We start from the raw sequence: 17,652 nt of genomic DNA, 5'->3' as shown, positions 1-17,652 counted from the left end.
TGGACGAGGCCAGGAATGCTTCTACTACTAGGCCAGTTATTGGGGAACTCACAGTGAGCTTATGATATATACATCTCCGAGTCCAACGCATGGAATATATATATACCCCAGTATGATCACTGGCAGCTACACAATAACAAAAGGAACTACTAGTTGCCACCACCAATTGTTTATACAGGCCGATTGGACACCCATTATAGGTAGCATATGGCTTTAGGGGTGCTGTTTAGTGATGAACGAGCACTAAAATGCTCGGGTGCTCGAAGCTCGGGTCGAGCACATTGGAATACTCGGGTGCTCGACCCAAGCACCCGAGTATAATGTAAGTCTATGGGAAACTCGAGCATTTTTCTGGCGGTCCCCCCAGGCGGTCTGCAGAAGGTCAAAAATTGCTCAAATCGATGGGAACAGTGCTCAATTAAACGTCATTCAGGCAGAATATATAGGCAGACAGGCAGGCAGGGTATATAGGAGGGTGCATGAAAAACATAGCAGGGCACTTGGAACACACTAGTGCCCTCCGATTTTCATGCACCTGTCTCCTTAAAAAAGCCGGTCGGCAATTCATCAGCGGCATACATCGGTACCAGACAATTTAGAACAGAAAGAATAGAGCATCACACATAGATTAGATAGATCGAAACATGTCAGTCACATATATAATAAGTACAGTGACAGTGTTGGTTACTGTACTTGTCATTTAGTGTTAAAATAAAGGATTTATTAAAAAAAAAATTGGCATGGGGTTCCCCGTAATTTTAGTCTCTAGCGGAGGTTAAGCAGACGGCTGGGACAGATGTTTGAAGCCTGGGAAGGGGGTAATACCCACGGAGCTTCCCAGGCTACTAATATCATCCCTCAGCTGAATACCTAGCCTTTACTAGCTATTAAAATGGGGGACCCAAAAAAAATATATGACGTGGGTTCCCTCCTATTTTAATAGCTAGCAAAGGCTAGGCAGACAGCTGGGGGCTGATATTAATAGCCCAGGAAGGGTGCCATGAATATTGGCCCCCTCACAGGCTAGAAACACCAGACGTCAGCCGCCCCAGAACATCCATAGGATGTGCCAATTCTGGCACTTAACCTCGCTCTTCCCACTGCCCTGTAGCTGTGGCAGTGGGGTAATAGGGTTGGGGTTGATGTCAGCTTATAATGCCAGCTGACATCAAACCCCGGTTAGTAATGGAGAGGCGTCTATAAGACACCCCCATTACTAACCCCATAGTGAAAGTTAAAAAAAAACTACTGTAGGGCATGACGGTAAGTAGAGTTTAATTTAGAACATTAAAGAATTGTGTCTTTATTTCAATTAAAGGACTTTATTCTGGGTGTTTGTGTTTTTTTTTTAACTTTCACTATGGGGTTAGTAATGGGGGTGTCTTATAGACGCCTCTCCATTACTAACCTGGGCTTGATGTCAGCTGGCATTATAAGCTGACATCAACCCCAACCCTATTACCCCACTGCCACCGCCACAGGGCAGTGGGAAGAGCGAGGCTAAGTGCCAGAATTGGCACATCCTATGGATGCGCCATTTCTGGGGCGGCTGACGTCTGGTGTTTCTAGCCTGTGAGGGGGCCAATATTCATGGCACCCTTCCTGGGCTATTAATATCCGCCCCCAGCTGTCTGCCTAGCCTTTGCTAGCTATTAAAAGAGGGGGGACCCCACGTCATTTTTTTTTTGGGTACCCCATTTTAATAGCTGGTAAAGGCTAGGTATTCAGCTGGGGGCTGATATTAGTAGCCTGGGAAGCTCCGTGGGTATTACCCCCTTCCCAGGCTTCAAACATCTGCCCCAGCCTTCTGCTTAACCTCCGCTAGAGATTAAAATTACGGGGAACACTACGCTTATTTTTTTTTTAATAAATCCTTTATTTTAACACTAAATGACAAGTACGGTAACCAACACTGTCACTGTACTTATTATATATGTGACTGACATGTTTCTATCTATCTAATCTATGTGTGATGCTCTATTCTTTCTGTTCTAAATTGTCGGGTACCGATGTATGCCGCTAAGGAATTGCCGGCCGGCTTTTTTAAAGAGACGGGTGCATGAAAACACTATTATTTTTTTAAATAAATCCTTTATTTTAACACTAAATAAAAAGTACAGTAACCAACACTGTCACTGTACTTATTATATATGTGACTGACATGTTTCTATCTATCTAATCTATGTGTGATGCTTTATTCTTTCTGCTCTAAATTGTCGGGTACCGGTGTATGCCACTGATGAATTGCCGGCTTTTCATGTTTCACTGTGAGCACTGTTCCCATCGATTTTGGCAATCACTGTAATGCCACAACCACCATGGCTGTGACATTACAGTGAGTGGCAGACGATCCCTGCATGATTGGTGATCTAAATAGCGCCAAACATGCAGGACGGGGATCCGAGCTCCCGCCCGAGCACCTCGAAAGTACTCGGCGAGCTCCGAGCATCTCGAGTACTGAGATGCTCAGGCGTGTACCGAGCAGTGGCGAGCATGCTCGCTCATCACTAGTGTTGTTTACAGAGCAAGAGGAGCAGAGCTATTACATTTTATATATTTAATCCAGAAAGGTACGCAGTGTTTATAAAAAAAAATACAAAGATGATACAAAATGAAAACAAAACAATATATACAATGACATAAAATAAAAAGGAATAATGAAAAAGAATTACTAAACCTGATGTTGCAGGAATGGCTCTTATCTTTATGGAGGGAAGAACTCCAATTGGAAAAATGAAAAGTTATGACTTCCAGAATGAACAATGACCAAACTCAATTTCAGCTTTTCATTAGAGCAAAGTTACGCCCACATACCTCCCCTTGATGACCTCATGAAGGGGCAGATTGTGGAATGTTCTAGGTCTGTTACAATTTTAGGAGATCCCTAACTTACAGGATATCTTTAACTCTGGAGGTCCCAGACAATAAATATTGTTGTCATGTTTTGTATTGTGATTTTATCTTTTTTTAAAAATGAAACATATCACCCTCCGTTTGGACCAAGTTGGAGGAGTTCTGCTGGACTTACGGTGAATTCTGGTTGTCCCTTTGCTATGACACCAAAAATATATCTCCCATAATTATCGGATCAATGCAGACCCCAATATTCATCACTTACCAGTGGCTCCGACATGTCTATGAAAGAACCTTTGAACAGAAGAAGCTCTATGGTTTGGAAATGTATTTCCCCTCTGCGTAAGCAAATGTCAGACTTGATGTCTTTTTCATAGGAAAACTTCCCGCTGTAATTATCTCGTCACTGCAGGGGATCTCTACTTCAATTGAGATGGAGGTGTCAGCTTTCTGTCTCTCTTTCTCTATTATAATTAGTTTTCTCTCTTCCCTAGCTATAATTAATCCCAGATGTTTAATGTGAGGGGGGATACGTCCACTCTCTGGAGATGTCTTTATGGATTTTAATTTTTCTCTTACATTCCATTAAAGCAACTCCTGTCCATATGCCTAGGAGTGCATATGGACATCATATAGAAGGGTCCTCCATTGAAGACCCCCCTCTATGAGCCAAAACAGAGACCTGACATGTAGAAATGGCTCCTGTTCAGGTGAACTTGAGTCATCCTTGTATTACATAGACAACCACTTATATCTGACATACAATACTACATTGGCCTCTGCATTTAAAAATGTTTGACTGGCTATGACGTCTCTCAACAACTCATTTTTTTGCAAAGAGTTTCGATTAGCTGATCAGCACTGTAGCAGTATTTTTTAAGGAGTTGACTATAATGACACAACCATATAGGTGCACGAGCCCTTAGGGTACCCTTGCATGCCTCAAACTTTGCCACATTTTGGCGTAAAAAACACATTATGTTTTAGCTTTATTTACACCTTTATTTACTGTGTGTTATAGATTCTCTTTTCAGCTTATTAAAAAAAAAGTGCAACTTGCACCAATTTGCAGAAAAATGTAGATGCAAAAAGGTAGTATAAGGTAAGCCAAGAGGTGGTATAAAGTTAGACATCAGTGTCTAAAGATGTGCAAAATTTTTATTACCCAGCATGGATTCTAAGGGGTAACGTTTCTCCTTGTGGAGAGTGACAAGCCAAGCCTGGCATGTCAGAGTGAGGAGACTTAGAAGCCCTGCATGCTCCTCTGGGAAATTAAATATGCAAATTGTCTTTTCAGAGATAGAGGACTAGAATTTCCATATTATCCAGCATAAATCACTGTGAAAAATTTTGTGCACATTAGATGGCACTGTCTAAATAATACTGGATTAGTAAGACTTCCCCATTGTGTTATGTGTAGTGCAGGCCTTGAGAGGGCCAAGGCAGTCACATAAAAAATTGTGCGCTCTTCTCTTGTCCTGTGAATTTAAGCCTTCTAGTGTGGCGAGAACATCCGGCACCTTGGGTGGTTAAAGGAGACTTTCATGCCTGACACTGTCCAGTTGTAGCACAGTTGGACCGCCCAGTGTACAGAAGCATCACATCACGCAAGATGGTCAGACCATGCAGGAGTACTAAAGTGTAGGTACAGATTCAAGACAGAGTAACAGAGGAATATTTTATTAATTAATTTTATTATTGCATTTGCACAGAAAACCAAAGCAGATTTTTTCAGAACAAATTCCTCTAAGAATAAAGAAAGCCATTGTGAATTTGAGATTGTAAAATTAGATTAGTTCTGAAATGTCACTCTGGTTGCACTACGGGTAGTCATTGACCTATGTTTTATAAGAGTCCCATAACTCTATACCCAGGATTAGATGGGCAGTGGTACCAGCTTTAATTTTTTAATTTTTATTTTTTTAATTTGTACTGGAATTTTACTGTAGTTACTTTTTTTTTACGTTTCAAACGGTTGTAACGGATTAGGAGATGGGGTTTGTATTTTCCAGTGCACATGATATGTCCATGGTATTGCAATTCATCCTTATTCCCTTGAATTAGGCTGAGCTGCAATATCAGTCACAGCCTACGGACAAAAGTGGTGCTGTTCCTGGAAAAAGAGCTAAACTCTTAGGCTGAAACTCAAAGTTTTTGAGGTGTTTTCAGATTTGGAGAGTTCAGATACTGCTCCAAAAACTCCTTTAAAACTCATAGTTTTATTCTGTGCTGGACAGTCCCAAGGGAAATGCTTTTTTGTCATGTTATTGGTACATTTTGGTTTAGCCTTTTATGCAAGGCACAAATTTATACCATTGAACCTTCATTTTCATGTCTTCTAGATACAACATAAGTAGAGAACTACCTTATACAAATCATTAGCACAATAGGTATTGTTATATTGCAAATGCAGCACGCTAATATTTGCTATCGCTGTAATCTATGTTGTACTTTCAGATAGTCTTATATTTATATATTATTTATTGCATAATTATACCAACAATTAGCATTTTCGCACTTGGATAAAATGCCCTCTGGCTGCTTTCTTAAGGAGTTACTTGCGCCTTCGACCATACAGCGACTGTATTCCATTGACGTCATCTCGTGGCAGCCGGTAATTGTCTGTGTTTGTATAGCGGTAGGTTGGAAACATCAGGGCCTGCGGATCTTGGGAGTGATTGAGTCCCAAGGAATGGCCAAACTCATGTGCAGCCACCAGAAACAGATTGAAGCCTAGAGAAAAGGTTTATGTAGGTTAAAATGTGATATATTAAGCAGATGTACGTGACTTCTTGTATGATCATAGACAGATGTTTGCTTTTTTGAAAGGAAGGAAGCAAGAAGACAGTGCACCTGAGCACTTCAAGGAGAAGAATAGCGAAGGATCGATAGGAGACTTTGCAACAATTGTTTAGGTAATTCTCGTTTGCTTTTAAAATTAAAACTAGTGTGGTAAAACCCCTTTAAAGTTTTTTTTTTCTTAATGAGACTATGCATGTTACAAAATCTTGAGATATTCCAGTTTTCACACTGGACATTGGAGCACACAATAGGCTGACATCTCTTGCTTTCCGCAGCTCAACTGATAGCTTTACTGTGTAGACTGGGACAGAATCAACAGATTTTAATGAATTCTGTATTGTAGAGATGGATTTAAAAAAAAACAGGATAATAACATTATGTATTAAGTTGCCCTGTAAATACCCGGTCTTTGGGTGAGGGGCTATGCCCCATTATATCCTGAACACTATAATAGATAATGTTCCTCTGTCATTTAAAAGGGTTGTCCACTTTTCTAATTAAAAAATGAGCCCAACATAGTCTAAAAGTATGTAAAAAATAAATATTTTCACCTATCAATTCCCCTCCTCTCCTTCATTCAGCAGCCCAGGCCACACCACCAGTCTTGTCGCTTCCTCTTTCAGCGAGGACAACAATGTGATTGTTGTAACCAAACATTTTATTCTTGTTTTGTTTTTTCTAAATTTTACACCACATTGGGCTAATTTTTTAAGGAAATTCCAATTATTGTAGCTGACTTAAAGCATTCACATACTGCACTGTAGGGAATACAGGAAGGAAGTCTGTTCCTGCAATAGGATTTTTGAAAAATTAAAAAAAATAAAATAAACAATTTCTCTTCTAATTTATGAAGCTAAAACTAAATATATGATACATTCTTTTCTGGCTATTGAGAAATATTTCTGCACTTTTACATTATTTTTAAAAAAATCAATTTAGATGTGAGAGATTATAATTGTGTAGAAGTCTACCTGCTCGGCTGTTTGTCCATCTTTCATCTTCATCAAAGTGGGCATCACCACCAATTCTAGCACCAGGAGCATAGGCATGAGCAAGTACACCGTTGGAGCCATCAAATGGATTCTGATCACCATGTGCTGCAAAAAAAATGTATAAAATAAAGTCATTTTGTTTTTTACTTTAATGGTGCATATTGGGGCTTTGGTATTTTGTAGCAAAAATACTAAAATCTCAATGAAAACACAGACAATCTCTAGAAAATGTTAAGAGAGCTGTAATATATTCTACTCTGATTTTGTTAAAAATTATCCAAAAGAACTTACATCGTGCACTGAACTGGATGAAGATATCTGCTTCTCCACGGTTCACTTTAGTGAACCTCAGGGGAGTGACTTGGCTCCAGACATTGAATGCCCTCTGGATCGAATCGTCAACCACACCGGCTGGAAGATCTGGGGTGTAATTCACAATTCTGTGCAAGAAGACAATATATCTCCTTAATTTAACCCTCTATTTTTAGAGTAATTCAAAGAAAAACATAAGCATTGTACTTGGCAGCTAATATGTAGTAAAACCGATCTACGCAGTGAGGAGGTTTACTAAGCAAAATACAGGAAAATTCAGAAACAAGATTTGCCCAGAAAGTTGAGTGCATGGAGTGTGGCAATTTTTGTTTTGTGTGTATTAGACACTTTTTGCACCTTCCTCATTTTCTAAACTTGTCTATAAAAAAGAGTTATTAAGTCATAATCTCTGTAACTAAATAATAATTATGTTTTAAAGGGGTTGTCTGGAACTTTTACAATGATGGCTTATTCTTAGGATAGGTCATCAATATCTGATTTGTGGGGGTGCGACACCCTACACTTCCACCCATTCCAGTGATGGCTGCGGCACAGATAGTGGCCGTGACCAGGTACTGCACATCCGCCCCCGATTGATTTGAATCAAAACGTGAGGTACATGGTTACAGTTGACGGAGTTGAGCTGCGCAGCTGGGCAATTGAGCACTTCTGGCAACGGGAACAGTTAATTGGTGGGGGTGACTGGTGTCCTATATTGATGACCTATCATAAGGATGGGACATCAATGTAAAAGTCCTGGGCAACCCCTTTAAATTTTTACTAAATTTGTAATTTACTAATATGATATCATTGAATTGTTTTGATTATATTTCTAGTTTTGGGTAGATTTTAAGAAAATGCCCTTTAAGAAAATGTGCAAAAAAAGAACAAAGAAAATGAGCATGCTAAGACTTCCAGAATAAGACATGCTCTATAATGATTATTTAGGTAGGAATTAAGAAAAAAAAATTTTTGGGCCCCAGCTTTTACAGATATGTCCTGATCCATGGAACCTACCTGTAGGTAATAGAATTTTTCTGCCATCTTGGTCTTCCATTAAATGTTGAGAACTCTGCCACATCTGGCATGCCACATCTTGGTGCTTTCATCATATCCATTGTGCTTGTGTCCAACTTTCCCGTTATTTTCATCCTGAAGAATCTTTGCATTTCCTCAAGCCTTTCTCTAAATGAACTTTTTTCTTTAGCGTTGGAGGAATAAAATTTGTTTAAATATTTCTGGGAGAAATATCAAAGATACAGAGATTGGTTAATGAAAAAGAGTATACTACTTGATATTATGTTTTTTCTAAATACATATACAGTGGCGTAAAAAAGTGTTTGCCCCCGTCCTGATTTCTTATTCTTTTGCATGTTTGTCACACTTAAATGTTTCAGATCACAAACAAATGTAAATATTAGACAAAGATAACACAAGTAAACACAAAATGCAGTTTTTATATGAAGATCTTTATTATCAAGGGAAACAGAAATCCAAACCTACAGGGACCTGTGTGAAAAAGTGATTGCCCCCCCCTAAGTCATAAATTAACTTTGGTTTAGCACATCTTTGGGAAGCTGAGTTCAATTTCCCTAGCCAAACGCAGGCCTGATTACTGTCACACCTGTTCTCAATCAAGAAGTCACTTAAATAGGACCTGCCTGACAAAATTAAGTAGACCAAAATATCCTGAAAAACTAGACATTAGGCTGTGATTCAAAGAAATTCAGGAACAAGTGAGAAACAAAGTAATTGAGATCTATCAGTCTGCAAAAGTTTATAAAGCCATTTCTAAAGCTTTGGGACTCCAGCGAACAACAGTGAGCCATTATCCACAAATGGCAAAAACATGGAACAGTGGCAAACCTTCCCAGGAGTGTCCGGCTGACCAAAATTACCCCAGGAGCGCAGTGACGACTAATCCAAGAGGTCACAAAAGACCCCACAATAACATCCAAAGATCTGCAGCCCTCACTTGCCTCACGTAAGGTCAGTGTTCATGACTCCACCATAAAAAAGAGACTGGGCAAAAATGGCATGCCTGTCAGAGTTCCAAGACGAAAACCACTGCTGAGCAAAAATAATATAAAGGCTCGTCTCAGTTTTGCCAGAAAACATCTTGATGATCACCAAGACTTTTGGAAGAATACTCTGTGGACCATTCTAGAGTGAAGACACCGGAGATGCAATGTATGATGGGGTAAAGAAGCACTCTGGAGGACCTTGAAGCAAGCTACGGGGCGGTGAGTAGAGAGGTGAGTATTATTTTTTTTTAACCTTTTGCTGCCCTCAAAGATTTTTCAAAATGGTGGCTGGATGCCATTTTGCAGAAGTTGCATGGAGCAAATTAAAATTTGTTGTAAAATTCAGGTAGAATTCAATTCCACTTAAATAAATTAGGCTTTCTGTAATGAGTCAATATACAGTTGAAACCTGAAGTTTACATACACTATATAAAAAGACACATCTGCATGTTTTTCTCAATATCTGACATGAAATCAGAATAAACCTTTCCCGTTTTAGGTCAATTAGGATTATCATAATTTATAATATTTGCCAAATGCCAGAATAATGAGAGAGCGAGACTGTTTTAAGGCATTTTTATTAAGTACTGATATTGAGAAAAACATGCATATTTGTCTTTTTATATAGTGTATGTAAATTTCTGGTTTCAACTGTATATATGTGTATATGTATATTTCTCAGTTTAAATTGTGATATGAGGGAAAATGAGGTTAAAGAAAAGGAAGAGATTAAAAGAGGAAGAACTGGAATATCACATATACAGTACTTGCTCTTTTAATCTCTTACTTTTCTTTAATCTAATTTCCCTCATATCACAATAAAAACTGAGAAATACATAATAATCTTCCATGTGCCTCCTCCTTCTCTTCACTTTCCTGTGTGTTGCTGTAAGACAACTCACTGCAGCAGATGCCTTCTGTTTCCCGCCCTGCCCTGTCTGCAGTAAAAAAAAAAACATTGATAAGTCCCACCTCTTAGCTAATAGGGTGGGGCTTAAACTGGCCACTAGCTGAAGATGGTACTCTTCACCGCATGATTACTAAAGGATTGGCTGTTTCAAGATCATGTAAAAAATGCTAGAGTCTATTAAAGAGTAAGAACAACTAGAATTCTTGTTTTATGTAAACTTTCATTTCGAGGTTTAGTGTTCCTTTATAATAATAAAAATGTCTCATTGCATGGAGTGTGGCAGTAGCTCACGTTCGCAACTTTTTTGTTACAGGGCATGTAACTTATAAAATGAATCCACTTTGGAAAATATCTTAATTCAAGAGAATCTGTCAGTAAAATCAACCCCTAAACCACCTATATGGACAGGCAGGTCTTTGAAATGGACATTCATTGACACCTTTATATTTTCTTTCTATCTGTTGCTGCATTACCAATAAAATAGCATTTTCATCCACAATACATTAAGTGCTCTGGGTGTGATGGAGCACTTCTTGAGTCTCTAACTCCTGAGGTTGTTTCCCCTAATAGCACTGTCAGGCACCGGTGAACCAAATAAGACAAGACATAACAGATATTAATCAAGCTAAAGAGGCTGGTGAAGGAGGAGGACACAACCTCTGGAGGCAGATTCTCAGGAAGTACTGTGTTACCCCAGTGCACTTAAAGCCTCATTTTGCATAAGGATGAAAATGCTAAATACTTGGGAATGCAGCAGCAGCTAGAAGATATAAAGGTTTTGAAGGATTTACATTTTAAAGAGCTGCATAACCATACAGTAGGTGAAGTAAGTATTGAACACATCACCAATTTTCTAAGTAAATATATTTCTAAAGGTACCATTGACATGAAATTCTCACCAGATGTCGGTAACAACCCATCCAATCCACACAGGCAAAGAAATCAAACCAAAGATGTCCATGAATTATGTGTAATAATGAGACGTGACACAATGAAAAAGTATTGAACAGATGAAGAAAAAGAGGTGCAAAAAGCCATGGAAAGTCGTGATACAGGCTAAAATCTATCAGTAATTAGAAAGCAATCCTGTCACTTAATGAAAAATAATATCAGCTAGTGCAACTCATGGCCTATAAAAAAGTGTCTCATTACCAAGGTGCTACACAAGAAACATCTCATGATGGGTAAAACCAGTGAGCTGTATTAAGACCTTTGCAACATTATTGTTGCAAAACATAATGTTAGCATTGGTTACCGAAGAATTTCTGAACTACTGAAGGTTCCAGTGAGCACTGTTAGGAGCCATAATCTGGGAATGGAAAGAACATAATTTCATTATAAACCGGTCACCAAAAGGTGCTCCCCGCAAGATTTCAGACAGATGAATGGAAAGAATTATCAAAAGAGTTGTTCAAGAGCCAAGGACCATCTGTAGAGAGCTACAGAAAGAAGTGGAAGTGATGCACTCAACCTCCATGACCTTTATCCACAATGACCACGCAAGACTCCACTGCTGAACAAAATGCATGTTCAAGCGCATTTAAAGTTTGCACAACAACATTTAGACAAGGCTGTGAAATACACAGAGAATATAGTCTGGTCAGACGAGACCAAAATTGAACTCTTTGGATGGTATAATACACACCATGTTTGCAGGCCAAAAGGCACTGCATATCATCCCAAAAAAACATACAAACAGTGAAGTGTGGAGGTGGGAACATCATGATGTGGGGCTGTTTTTCAGCATACGGCACTGGCAAACTTCATATAATTGAAGGAAAGATGAATGAACAAATTTACTGAGACATTCTTAAAAAAAATATATGCTGCCCTCTACCAGGGTGATGAAGTAGAAATGAGGGTGGACATTTTAGCAAGACCGTGATCCCAAACACACAGCCAAGGAAGCTCTCAATTGGTTTCAGAGAAAGAAAATAAAGCTGCTAGAATGGCCGAGCTAATCACCAGTCCTGATTCCAACAGAAAATTTATGAAAGGAACTAAAGCTAAGAGATAATAGAAGGAGGCCACGGACGAATATCACACCTGAGTGATGCATGTGACTGGTTTGTCCATTCAGGGGTCGTCTTGAAGCTTCATCACCAACCAAGGCTTTTGTAAAAAGTATTAATTAAATTTCATAAGCGCATTCAATACTTCTTTCCTGTGTCATTTCTCATCATTATTATTATTATTGACATCTATCGCTTGATTTCATTGCCTGTGTGGATTGGATGGGTTGTTACCAACATCTGGTGAGAATTGCATGTCAATAGCACCTTTAGAAATATATTTACTTAGAAAATTGGTGACATGTTCAATTCTTATTTCACCAGCTGTATATGCGGTTTGGAGGAATTGATATTGTGACAAATTCTCTTTAACAATCTCATGTAATTTTGTGTACAGCACCTTAGACAGACTTAATTGTTTAACAGACTACAAACATCATTTACACTGACTAAGCAACTATACTTTATTCTATCTGTTCCTTATATCTTACTAATTTATATTTGTTATGTTGGTAATAAGTAAGGAACATAAAGAAACAAAAATGATAGCGGAATCAGACTACAAAGAGTTTGTTTGTAGTCTGTTACCATGGAGATATTTTTATGTGGTGCTAATATATTTAGCTCTCAGAGCATTGCTTAGATTGGTTGCAAATGTATTCAGAACTAGCAATGCACACTTTCAGCCTCTGAATTTAGACAAGAGAGTTCCTATTTACTGACAGCAAAACTATATTGATAATGCTCATAAATTAAAATGAGGCAGATTAGAAAGTTTTAGAACTTTTACATAAACTGAAAAACCCATCTGAGTGACATTATTAATAGCTCACAGGGGTAGTGTTTCTTGGCCAAAATTTACACAATTTTCCATTTTACTATCTGTATAATTTCCTCACATTTTTCAACTCTGCTTTCGTTCATTCAACCTTTATTGTTTACACCTATAAAATAAAAAACTACACCAGTCACGTGATTAATACACAGATGCAGGACTGGTTACATTTACAGTACAGGCAGCACAACTGTGCCTTGTAAAAAGTCAACAATGAATGTTTCTATTGTACAACAGCAAATCTTGAAAATTGTTACAAATTAATGTATATATTAGTACATTTTGTAACCTTTCATTATACAATAAATTCTCTTAATTGATGAAACTACGTTACTCTTTTCAAGTTTTATGTCATTATAATAAAGAAACATACCTCTGCAAAATTCTGATCGGAAGAACTGACGTCTGCATTGTTTTGGGGTCTTGGCATGGCAAGACTGCCATAACACAGTGAAATCAGGACCAAGCAATGTACTTGCATCATGGTGGCAGTCAGAGTACTCAGCCTGCACTGTGCTGTGCCACTCACAGCATCATGCTTTATAGCTGAAGGTGTGTTGCAATGTAGTGATTCATTGTGAAATTAACCAAGGTCTTTTTACAGTAATACTCATTTAACAGTATAGACACACGTCCAGTGTAACCATAGATCAGCAAAAATCGTCCCACGTATTTTATTTTATGCTGTGGAAAACCCACACATTTACAATAAATTGTACCTTCCTTAAAAGGAATCTTTCAACAAGTTTACACCACCATAACCATTTGAAAAATAAATGCATTAATACCTTTGTATTTGCGATCTGTTGGGGTATTCCTGAGAAATCCATGATTTTATAAATATGCAAATTAAGCATTAGATGCTTTGTCCCACCCAGAGCACCCAAAGAAAAACTATCTCCCTAGGTCATTTACATATTTAGCCCCTGGCTCCCTCTTTTGATTCATAGCTGGATGTCTTGCTGGGCAAGAAATCTTGATCACATTGCGGTCCCCACAACTTCACCGTAAGTTGCCCTACTGAGTGCACTAGCTTTAAGCATGCCACTGCGTATGCGCCGCCCATCGACACTGTACACTAAAAAGAAGACCAATCTTACCTGATGGTGTCCTTCTAAGTGTATAGTGCCAATGAGCTATTTTTTATCAAGTAGTTTGTGGGCGCCATTTGAAGAGGCCCTAATGTGCCAGAACAGCAGAAATCCCCCAAAAGTTTTCAAGTTAATCTCAAGTAATTTATCAACAGGTGTAGTAACTATCTTGACCCCACTGACATTTTCCAGAAATTCCCGCGCAGTGGGTGTTGCAGAGTGAAAATTGTACATATAACATTTTATATAGTTACCAGATGGTGTTTCTGGAAACATGCACATCATAAATTAATAAGCAGGTTGCCCAGGACCTAACAATTTTTGACTTATTTCAATGAGGTTGGTGGGGATTAGATATCCCAACGATGAACTGAAAAATTACCTGGCAATGTGCAGATCTAAGCAAGGTGTAAGAGTTAATCACAGTTTACTGTATTGTTGGAGATTTGCGATATAATACATGATCTGGCCAGTATAGGGCAGCGGAGAGGCCAGAGTTGCAGGGCAGGGGTTTGGCAGTTGCCAACTGTTGCTAGGGGAGCTCAAGAAGATAGTGAAGCTACCCATCACTGGAAAAAGGTCTGGTTAGAGCGGTGCAACTCTGATCTGTTTTTGGTGACTCTGGGACGCGTTGTTCGGCTTGACATGAGCAAACTCGGTGAGGACAACCAAGGGCACAGCATCTTGGGCAAGGCCATGTGTGACCTTATTTCTAAAAACTTAGAGAAGCCTTGCATTAGAGAGATCGGCATTCTATAAGAGACTCAAGTTTCAGATTATTCGGGACTCAGCAAGGACACTTCAGTCTCATGACATGCCAGTACCATTTACAACTGACTATATATGCGCATATATAACTAACTTTATGGAGGTCTAGTTAGGAGAAAAGGCTTTTTCTGTAAGAGACATTTCAAAAAAACTGCTCAGAGTAGTCGATTACTAGAGCACTGGCACAACACTGTCGTTTTATGGATATACGCATAGAAAGGGTTAATCGCATGTATTTTTGCTCGCATATAACTGTTGATTCTGTTAACTGTACCTGTGTATAGTCTTAGTCAGTATTATTTAGAGTAACTGCTGTCATTGTATTTGTTATATATACGTTGTTTACCTACCATCCTCTCCTTGGTTTTATAAACGGATTAGTAAATATTTATAATATATTATTTAATATTTGTTTTTTTGCCAGATAAGTTTTTATTGGTTCTATTTGGAAGTACATTACATTTTTAATACATTTTTTTTCTGATGTTTGGTGTAACAGAATTAACAAATAAACACTAATTCAGGAACTATCTTTATTTTTTTTAAATTTTTTTATCATGCGGTAACAGTGATAAGACAACTTTATCCTTCAATTCAATAGGATTACCGCAATACCAGACTTATATAGTATTTTTTAGATTTTACTATTTTTGCGAACTAAACTTTTTTTGAAAGTATTTTTTTTTGCATCACCATATTCTGAGAGCTATAATTTATATATATATTATTTTTCAGCTGGCAGAGCTGTGTGGGGGGGTTTATTTTTGTTGTGGGATGAGATGAAGATTTTATTGGTACCAATTTGACTACATAACATTTTTTTGCTGTTGCTTTTTTTCCCCAATTTTGCTGGGCAAAATGAACAAAACCAGCAACTCATGAATTAATTTCAAAGGAGGGGAATTAAAATTTTCATATTTTTTTAAATACTGGTTTTAATACTTTTAAAAACTATATTTAACTTTGCATTGTTTTTTTTTTTATTATCCATAGTACTAAATAGGGGTCTTGAATGTTTTAGTCACTTCTACTACCATATATGCAATTCTTCTGTATTGCAATATATAGTGAAAAATCACAGTTTCCTATAAAGCTGAGACTGTGGTAATGCTATGGCAATCTATTAGCACCCAGTAATCAAATCACAGTGGTCACCGAAATAGAGGTGCCACTGGGATTGTGCAACTTAAATGCTGCAGTCAGTAATTGATAGTGGCATTAAGAAGGGTTTTTTACTTTCAAGAAATTGGTAATTGGACGGTACTCATTCTCTTCAAGTCCAGTGCAGACTTTCCATCGCTGCTCCAATCTTTGTGTTTTAGCTGCAGCGGTAACATCATAACTACAGCGGTAACATCATAACTACAGCGGTAACATTGTAGCACCCTGAGGGCTCGGCTGCTACAGGGGTATTGCACCTCAAACCAGAGGTGTGGTATTCCACTCCCGGGTAAGGATGGAGTGTGGGACTGAGCTCAGCTAGCTGCATGCACTACACTCACCCCATTTCCGGGGGACAGAACAACGGTACTCCCACCAAATAGATGTGCAGGTACGATAGCGTCTGTCCCTGGCTGGAGTGGGGGGGGGGAGGAACATCCCAGTAGTGTAGGGGCAGATAGGGGAGGGACTCTGGGCATAGAAGTAGGAGCCCATTGGGTGCTAGTCACCTGGGCTCACACATAGAGGGAGTATATAAGGTGGGCACCATCTTAGGACAGCGGAGAGTCCAGGTCTGTTCAGAGAGGAGCTCAGCCAGAGAGGGCTGACAGGGAGCTGTGGCTCCGGCTGGGCCCAGCTCCAGGGCCAGGCCTGTAGTGGAGAGGAGGAGGAAGAAAGGCCCAGAGACGCAGGACAAGAGGGAACCCTGATATCCCACAAGTTAACGGGTGAAGGGTTGGCAGAAAAGGGTACCGGATCCCAAACTGGCAGAGGCAAGATATCCTTAACCAGGAACCGGAGGTCGTGGTCAAGCTTTGGCACGACCCTCACCACACCCACCAGGAAGGCACACCACGAATAGGGTCAGGAAAGCCAGAGAAGGTTTTGCCACCAAGAGGCCCGAGGGAGCCGGACAAAGGTGGGTCCCTGGTGGGAACGGCCAGTAGGAAGGAAGAGAGGGGAGCTCAGGACCACGCTCTGGAGCTGCCTGGGAGTTGGCCGAGTCCCACACCTGGTGGACGCAGCACGACTCGGGTGGTCACTCAAGGCCGGAGTGACCGGGGCAACACCTGTGAGTAAAAACCCTGAATCTGCATCACATGTCTCTGAACTTTCTTGCTGCACCATCGCTACCACCATCATCTACACTTGCTGCCCTGAGGCCGTACCCCTCCCGTTGGGGGTTATACCATCTACGCTGCACAACCAAATCACCGGCCTCAGCGGACTGTCCTGCAGCAGCAGCCCTAAAGCTGCATTCAACGGGTGCCTAGTCGTACAACACCCTACTATTCAAGACACTGCCGCTCAGCTTGACTCCCTGGGCACGGACCGGGTCACCGCCACGAGACTACTACCCCCATCTGATCCGGATCCGGGTAAGCTCCCCCGTGCGCGCGATGCCGCGCGACGCAGCAGGCCCAGGGGCGCGTCAGCTTTGGCGTAGTCGGCAGGATAACGTGCCCGCAACCACCGGGTACTGCGTGCCTGAAGAAAAGTTCACATTTACCGTAAAAAGGAGTCTCCCGCCAATTCCGGAGGGTCCCCGCCATCGGACGCCATCTCGGATCGTTTCCCGCCGTTTGCCCGCCATCTGCAGCCTTTTCCCGCCATCCACGGAGTTTCCCGCCATAGAGAGACGATTCCCGCCATCTGAGACGATTTCCCGCCCTGGCAGAGCGGACGCCATTGTGGGCGTGCCGGAGGGTGGCAAGAGGCCACCTCCCATCGTGGGCCAGGCCCAGGAATGGCGCCAAAAGCGGAAACCGCCCCCACCAGCAGAGACTGCAATGGTAGAAATGTCCATCAGCGTGAGGGGGCTGCCCCTGAAACTGACGATCACCAAGTTGCCCCGAGACCACCCTCAGTGTGGGCGGATCAAGAACAAAAGG

At 40.2% G+C, this 17,652-nt stretch overlaps 1 protein-coding gene across 1 annotated transcript; it reads right to left on the bottom strand.

Annotated features, from left to right (window-relative positions):
• Positions 1-4,517: 4,517 nt before the first annotated feature.
• LOC141193305 (collagenase 3-like) lies at positions 4,518-13,286 on the bottom strand. The gene is made up of 5 exons (XM_073662122.1): positions 13,114-13,286; positions 7,977-8,197; positions 6,939-7,087; positions 6,627-6,752; positions 4,518-5,586 (listed from the first exon to the last, which is right to left on the bottom strand). Exons 1-5 carry the CDS (start codon positions 13,222-13,224, stop codon positions 5,408-5,410), a joined length of 786 nt encoding a protein of 261 aa, XP_073518223.1. The 5' UTR covers positions 13,225-13,286; the 3' UTR covers positions 4,518-5,407.
• Positions 13,287-17,652: the final 4,366 nt, after the last annotated feature.

The sequence above is a fragment of the Phyllobates terribilis genome, unplaced genomic scaffold, assembly GCF_046119375.1.
Source record: "Phyllobates terribilis strain yellow unplaced genomic scaffold, ASM4611937v1 Scaffold_2__4_contigs__length_985480577, whole genome shotgun sequence".
NCBI classification, from domain to species: Eukaryota; Metazoa; Chordata; class Amphibia; order Anura; family Dendrobatidae; genus Phyllobates; species Phyllobates terribilis.
This window is presented reverse-complemented; position numbering and strand designations above follow the sequence as displayed.

Excerpts from the sequence above, each read along its gene's own strand:
- LOC141193305 (XM_073662122.1), bottom strand. The coding sequence starts at position 13,224 with ATGATGCAAGTACATTGCTTGGTCCTGATTTCACTGTGTTATGGCAGT. Across the intron at positions 7,088-7,976 it reads AAAAATTCTATTACCTACAG|AATTGTGAATTACACCCCAG; the intron begins GTAGGTTCCATG and ends CTTCTTGCACAG. Across the intron at positions 5,587-6,626 it reads ATGGACAAACAGCCGAGCAG|GCTTCAATCTGTTTCTGGTG; the intron begins GTAGACTTCTAC and ends CCTTTTCTCTAG.